This window comes from Mustelus asterias, chromosome 3 (assembly GCF_964213995.1).
Source record: "Mustelus asterias chromosome 3, sMusAst1.hap1.1, whole genome shotgun sequence".
NCBI classification, from domain to species: Eukaryota; Metazoa; Chordata; class Chondrichthyes; order Carcharhiniformes; family Triakidae; genus Mustelus; species Mustelus asterias.
The window spans coordinates 147076439-147084443 of record NC_135803.1 but is presented as its reverse complement, the minus strand read 5'-3'; the positions used below and the strand labels follow the sequence as shown (position 1 = coordinate 147084443).

General features: G+C 47.3%; 1 protein-coding gene across 2 annotated transcripts in view; it reads right to left on the bottom strand.

Annotated features, from left to right (window-relative positions):
• Positions 1–1909: 1909 nt before the first annotated feature.
• The window catches only part of mst1rb (macrophage stimulating 1 receptor b), a 129879-nt gene continuing 123783 nt past the window's right edge, over positions 1910–8005 (bottom strand). For both annotated transcript variants that reach the window (XM_078209893.1, XM_078209894.1), the window contains one exon: positions 1910–7435. In XM_078209893.1, the coding sequence (XP_078066019.1) occupies positions 7228–7435 (208 nt within the window). In that variant the 3' untranslated portion in view covers positions 1910–7227. The remainder of the gene's footprint in view (positions 7436–8005) is intronic.

Genomic DNA, 8005 nt, shown 5'->3' with positions numbered 1-8005 from the left:
ACCTTTGCAAATTGAAACAGCTATAGAAAGCTCCAAACCCTTGTAGAATTGAAACTATAACCAGACAAAAAAACATTGTCATTGGTTGATCGAGAGATTGGCAGTGAGGTCCTTCCTGGTGTTCAACGTGTTCAACTCTACAAGATTAGGATGCGCAATAGCTGTGGTATTGAGATCCAAAATGGCATTAGACACCATAGAAAAGTTGCAGCACAGAAGGAGGCCATTCGGCCCATCTTGTCCATGCCAGCCTGAGGACACTCAGGTGCCCTTTCCAATCCCTTTCTTGCACTTGGCCCATAGCCCTGTAGCTTACAGCACTCAAGGTGCGGATCCAGATACTTCCTAAAGAGTTTAGGATCTCTGTCTCCACCACCAACTCGGGCAGTGAATTCCAGACACCCACCATCCTCTGTATAAAAAACTTTCTTCCTCATATCCCCTCTAAACTTATCTTGAATCTATCTCCTCTGGTTCTAGAATTCTCCAACAAGGGAAACAATTTTATCCTGTCCACTCCATCTCTTTCCCTCATAATGTTGAACACCTCTACCAAGTCACCCCTCAGCCTTCTTTGTTCTAAGGAAAATGACCCCAACCTCTCCAATTTCTCCTCATAGCTACACTTTTCTAACTCTGGCAACATTCTTGTAAACCTCCTCTGCTCTCTCTCCAGAGCAATTATGTCCTTCCTGTAATGTGGTGACCAGAACTGCACACAATGCTCCAGTTCATAGAAATCATAGAAACCCTACAGTGCAGAAGGAGGCCATTCGGCCCATCGAGTCTGCACCGACCACAATCCCACCCAGGTCCTACCCCCACATATTTTACCTGCTAATCCTACACATCCCAGGACTCTAAGGGGCAATTTTTTTTTTTAACCTGGCCAATCAACCTAACCCGCACATCTTTGGACTGTGGGAGGAAACCGGAGCACCCGGAGGAAACCCACGCAGACACGAGGAGAATGTGCAAACTCCACACAGACAGTGACCCGAGCCGGGAATCGAACCCGGGACCCTGGAGCTGTGAAGCAGCAGTGCTAACCACTGTGCTACCGTGCCGCCTCATCAGTGTTTTATATAATTTTGTTGCTGGCATCAGATTGGTGTTGCACATCGATTGATGCCATGACTTGCCTGCTTTCATATTCTGGGTAAGGAGTCTAACAACACCAGGTTAAAGCCCAACAGGTTTATTTGGTAGCAAACGCCACTAGCTTTCGGAGCGCTGCTCCTTCGTCAGGTGAGTGGGAGATCATATTCTGGTCCAGACTGACGCCTTCACCAATATGGCGCCCAAAGGAATTCACCCTAAACATGTGCCCAAGTACTGCCAGCACCATTTCAGAGCTCCAGGGGCCCCCATAGTCCCCAAATCATGGGCACAAAGGTACCCAATTTCTCACCCATTGACTTTTGAGCAGCAGAGTGGCACGGTGACACAATGGTTACCACTGCTGCCTCAGCATCAGGGACCCGGGTGCGATTCCCAGCTTGGGTTACTGTTCTGCACATTCTCCCCGTGTCTGCATGGGTTTCCTCCAGGCGCTCAGGTTTCTCCCCACAAACAGACGTGCTGGTTAGATGCATTAGCTGTGCTAAATTCTCCCTCAGTGTACCTGAATGGGTGCCGGAGTGTGGTGATTAGGGGATTTTCACAGTAACTTCATTGCAGTGTTAATGTAAGCCTACTTGTGACTCTAATAAATAAACTTAACCTTTTGTTCTTGTTGATGTGAGTTTACAAATTTGTCAAGGATCCGGACAGGAAAATGTTGTGTAAGGTTTGAATGCATTCACACTTTCTTTCAAATCTTTAATTCGGGCAAATTTCAAAAGGGTTTTGTTTCATCGAATGCTGTTTCTGAGGCAAGTACTTTGAAATTAGACTCTTCACATGGCCTTGCACAGATGCTTCATCCACTATTTTAACAGAGGAATCAGCCCATTTATTTTACACAGGTCAGTGACTCTTAAACACCAAATAAAGAATTTCCATTCAAATCCAGTAAGTATTGCAAGGAGCTGAAATCTCAGGCTGAAGTTATTATAATTTAAAAAATACAAAAATCTACAAAAATAAACACTGTACGGTAACAGCCTGTACACGTCTCACTGTCAGAGAATTTCACCAGCTGTACAATCTGATTATTAATTCCATCTTGATTCTAAATATAATTCTCATCCACACAGGTTCTGAATTGTTCAAACCGCTTCTCAGTCACTCCCATTCCACACAACTCTTTACCAGAGCAGAACATTTATATACAAAGCACTCCTGCAATTATCCACACCTTTGGTGCTGAACACAGTCCAATCAGCGCATTGTCCAGTTAAATCTGGAGCCCTCTTACTAATCATTAGGCTCTGGTTCAATGTATTACAGGCCGTCTGAGATCGATTTGCTGGGGGGACACTAAATTAGCAAATCGGGCAGTTTTATCTGCAATTCAGTAAACTTCTAAAAGAAGCAACAACACCTCCTGGCTAAAGAGTTATGCATTCAGCAGAAGTGAATTCAAATGTGACCTTTCTTACTTGTTAATTGAGAACATAGTTCCAACATACACACTGGCACAAAAGCACAAGCAATGGAGAATCTGTGGAGAATGGTAAAGAGTCTCTGTAACGACTGTGCCACTGTGGGGGCGGCACAGGGGCACAGTGGTTAGCACTGCTGCCTCACAGCGCCAGGGACCCGGGCTCGATTCCGGCCTCGGGTGACTGTCTGTGTGGAGTTTGCATGTTCTCCCCGTGGCTGTATGGGTTTCCTCCCACAGTCCAAAGATGTGCGGGTTAGGTAGATTGGCTATGCTAAATTGCCCCTTTAGTGTCAGGGGATTAGCAGGATAAATGAGTGGGGTTACGGAAATAAGGCCTGGGTGGGGTTGTGGTGAGTGCAGACTCGATGGGCCGAATGGCCTCCTTCTGCACTGTAGGGATTCTATTCTATGACTGATCTCACGTCAGTGGATAGGAATTATCAGTGGGCGGGATTTTCCAGCTGTTCCCTCCAGCGAATATTTTGGTCCAGCTGACAGCAACCCCACCCCCACATGCGGGTACCCCTGAGGCGGAGGGTGCGAACAACAGGAAACTCCGTCAACAGTGGTGGGACCGAAAAACATGACATCATTGAGGTGTGGGATGGGGAATAACTCTGATGGGCTGAATGGCTATTTCTCTCGGTCAACCTTCATTATCTAAACTGATCCGAATTTGAGTGGCCAGTTAACCAGCCACATTTTCAAGGCATATTCGGTTCTCCCAGCAAGGACGGGGGCTGCGGGGATTGTGGGGAGTCTTGGTCATTGGCCTAACAATTTTATTCTACAAGTGGCAATGCTCATTGCAGGCGTGGGATCACTGAGTGCATAGATAGAATCATACAGCGCAGAAGAGGCCCTTTGGCCCTTTAAGTCTGCACCAACACATTAGAAACACCTACACTCCCACCTAATCCTATCTGCCAACATTTGGTCCATAGCCCTGAATGTTATGACGTGCCAAATGCTCATCCAGGTACTTTTTAAAGGACGTGAGACAATCCGCCTCTACCACCCTCCCAGGCAGCACATTCCAGACCGTCACCACCCTCTGGGTAAAATAGTTTTTCCTCACATCCCCCCTAGACCTGTTGCCCTTCACCTTGAACTTATGTCCCCTCGTGACTGACCCTTCAACCAAGAGGAACAACTGCTCCTTATCCACTCTGTCCATATCCCTCGTAATCTTGAACACCTCGATCAGGTCGCCCCTCAGTCTTCTCTGCTCCAATGAAAACAATCCAAGCCTATCCAATAACCCAAGGCGATTCCAACCTCTCTTCATAATTTAAATGCTCCATCCCACGCAGCATCCTGGTGAATCTCCTCCGCACCCCCTCCAGTGCAATCACATCCTTCCGATAATGTAGCAACCAGAACTGCACACTGTACTCTAGCTGTGGACTCACCAAAGTTCTATACAACTCCAACATGACTTCCCTGCTTGTGTAATCTATGCCTCAATTGATAAAGGCAAGTGTCCCATATGCCTTTTTCACCGCCCTACTAACATGTCCTTCCGCCTTCAGAGATCTGTGGACAAACACACCAAGGCCTCTCTGTTCCACCCAACTTCCTAGTGTCCTACCATTCATTGAGTACTTCCTTGTCAAATTACTCCTTCCGAAGTGTATCGCCTCACACTTTTCAGGGTTAAATTCCATCTGCCACTTATCTGCCCATTTGACCGTTCTGTCTATATCTTCCTGTAGCCCAAGACACTCAGCCTCACTGTTAACCACCCGGCCAATGTTTTTTTTGTATCTGCTGCTGACACCTTGCCTGCTCACATAAAGCAAAATACTGCTGCTTTCTACCTCTTAAGTATCCATCGTGTTTTTTTTAATCCTACTACGGGGTGCAAGCATCTCTAACTAGGCTGGCATTTGGGCGGCACTGTGGCACAGTGGTTAGCACTGCTGCCTCACAGCGCCAGGAATCCGGGTTCAATTCCGGCCTCAGGTCACTGTCTGTGTGGAGTTTGCATGTCCTCCCCGTGTCTCCATAGGTTTCCTCCGGGTGCTCCGGTTTCCTCCCACAGACCAAAGATGTGCAGGTTAGGTGGATTGGCCATGCTAAATCACCCCTAGTGTCAGGGGGATTGGCAGGATAAATATGTGGGGTTACGGGAATAGAGCCTGGGTGGGGTTGTGGTCGGTGCAGACTCGATGGGCTGAATAGCCTCCTTCTGCACTGTAGGGATTCTATCATTCTCTGATTCAATGTGGTTTGATTCTTTGGAGTACCAAATCTATGTAATGAGAATGAATCGCCAAATTTAAACGTGTCAAGAGACGTGCAGATTAGTTGCATTGACCATGCTAAATTGTCCCTCAGTGTCCCAAAATGTGCAGGTTAGGTGCACTGACCATGCTAAATTGTCTCTTAGTGTCCAGGGGTCGAGCAGAGTAAATATGTGAGGCGACGGGAATAGGGCCTGGGTGGAATTGCTGTCAGTTCAGGCCTGATGGGCCGAATGTCCTCCTTCTGCACTGCAGGGATTCGATGATTTATTGCCCATCCCTAATTGGCTTGGAGAAGGCGGCGGTGAGCTGCCAACTTGAATCATCACAGTCCATGAGGTGAAGGTTGCACCCGCAGTGCCAATCGGGAGGGACGTGTTCCAGGAATGTGCAGTGAGTGGAAATGAAGTTTAAATGCTTCCTCATAAACAGGGAGGGGTGGGGCGAAGGGGGCGGGGGTGGGGGTGGGGAGCGGGAGCCTAGAAACAGAGAGCTGCTGACAGGCCAGTCACCCACTTAATCATTGTAGGACAGTAACATGCAACTGTTAAGAGTATTCTTTGTTAAATCTTATTGACAAATGGCCTCTCACATATTCCAGTGTCAGTGATGCTGTCGTATTTCATGAATATCTAATACAGTACCATTATAAAACAAATCAGCTTGTTGCTGGCAGCATAATATTTTTCACCTCACGACTTTTTAATTAACTACAAAATGTTCCATCAAGAGAACAGTATCGAGTGAATGCTTCATCTCTTGTGCGGAATGATAAACTTGAACTTTAAACATTGGAAATGAAACATTAATGGAAGCCAAGTCGTTGAACAGAAAAACAGTGGGTTTTTGTTTGCTGACATAGCATTTTGGATGGAGGCAATTTGCTGCTGATAAACCAATTCCTTTATCACTCCATCTAACCGTGGATATCATTTCACAACTCCTCACCTTTCCTGCAATGTCCCTTTGCTTTCTGAGATTCCTTGGCCAGAAAACTGCAGTCGTTCCTCCAAGTCACCGTCTCACTGTTGCTCAGAATCATAGAGTCACAGAGATAGACAGCGGAAACAGGCCCTTCGGCCCAACTTGTCCATGCCGACCAGGTTTCCTAAACTGAACGAGTCCCGTTTGCCTGCATTTGGCCCATATCCCTCTAAACCTTTCCTCCCAACGAACCTGTCCAAATGTTTTTTAAATGTTGTAATTGTACCCGCCTCCTCTGGCAGCTCACTCCATACACGTGTCACTCCCTCTGTGTGAAAAAGTTGCCCCTCGGGTCCCTTTTAAATCTTTCCCCTCTCATCTTAAATCTGTGCCCCTCTAGTTTTGGACTCCCCTCCCCCGGGGAAAAGACTTTGCTTGGTAAGATCACATTACTGAGGGCAACACTTTATTGGCACAGGCGTCCAATTAAACAATGATTCAGTTTTAAAATTCTCATCCTTGCTTTCAACCCCACCGTGCGGCGGCACAGTGGTTAGCACTGCTGCCTCGCAGCACCAGGGACCCAGGTTCGATTTGCGGCTTGGGTGCGGAGTCTGCACCTTCTCCCCGTGTCTGCGTGGGTTTCCTCCGGGTGCTCCGGTTTCCTCCCATAGTCCGAAAGACGTGCTGGTTAGGTGCATTGGCCATGCTAAATTCTCCCTCAGTGTACCCGAACAGGAGTGTGGCGACTAGGGGATTTTCACAGTAATTTCATTGCGGTGTGAATGTAAGCCTATATGTGATTAATAAATAAACTTTATGGTTTCAACCCTCCTGACATCTGTAATCTCCGCCTGGCATACACCTCTCTGAGGTATCTGCGCTCCTGCAACTCTGGTCTTTTGAGTTTCCCCAAGGTTAATCACTCCTTTACCGGTGGCCAAATTTTCAGTTGCCAAGGCCGTAACCCTCTGGAATTCCCTCCCTAAACCTCTCTCCCTTGCTACATTACCTTTCCCCCTTTAAGACGCTCCTTCAAACCTGTCTCTTTGACCAAGTTTTCGGCCAGCGACCTTAATATCTTATTATATGGCTCAGTGTGAACTTTCGTTGACAGTCAGTGCTCCTGTAAACCACCTATGGCCCATTTTGAAGAGACGCTATCTAAATACAAGTTGTTGCTGAGAGGGATGCAAGCCACTGGCCTTCACCCTACCTAAAAGAACAACATCATCGCCTGGGTGTGAGCAGGACCATTGATTGCTTATGGACAGAAGTCTTGTTACCGGAGATGTGTTGACAGCCTTGGAGACCCTCCGTACGTCTTTTACTACAGATTGGCCTGACCACAGGAATTGGCAGACACAGGTTACAGGCGGGAAGGCACTGAGGGCAGAAATAATAACTCAACGGCAGGGACAACTCCCGTTGTGTTTAAAGATAACATTCTCTCCTGAAATTCAAGTCAATGTTTCGAACAGGTTTAGCAGCGAGTGCAGCAACGTGTGATCAGTCTGAGTCCAGGTCCAGTTCATTGTCAGTAGTGTCCATTGCAGGGTAAGGCTGGTTGTTCCCCAAATTTACATAGTTCACTTGCAAGTTGATATAATGTTCCCCTTTCAACATGGATTGAATCGTTTCGATTTCATAGACAATCTCAGTAAACTTTGGTCGCATTTCAGGCTTTGGGTCCCAGCATCGCAGCATAATGTCAAACCTGCACAAAGAAAAGGAGTTAGACAACAGAATACATTCTGATTATCATGGGTGGCACAGTGGTAAGCACCACTGCCTCACAGCGCCAGGGTCCCGGGTTCAATTCCAGCCTTGGGTGACTGTCTGTGTGGAGTTTGCACGTTCCGCCTGTGTCTGCGTGGGTTTCCTCCGGGTGCTCCGGTTTCCCCCCACACTCCAAAGATGTGCGGGTTAGGCGGATTGGCCATGCTAAATTGCCTTTTGGTGTCAAGAGGATTAGCAGGGTAAATGCGTGGGGTTACGGGAATAGGGACTGGGTGAGATTGTGATTGGTGCAGACTCGATGGGCCATATGGCCTCCTTCTGTACTGTAGGGATTCTATGATTGTATGAATCTAACTGTTTGTGGAGGCCATGGAGAGGGTACAGAAAAGCTTTACCAGGACGTTGCCTGGTTTGGAGGGTGTTAATCATGAGGAGGGACTGGATAAACTCGGTTTGTTCTCACTTGAGTGTCAGAGGCCGAGGGGCAACCTGATAGAAGTTTACAAAATTATGAGAGGCACGGATAGAATGGATAGTCGGATTGTTT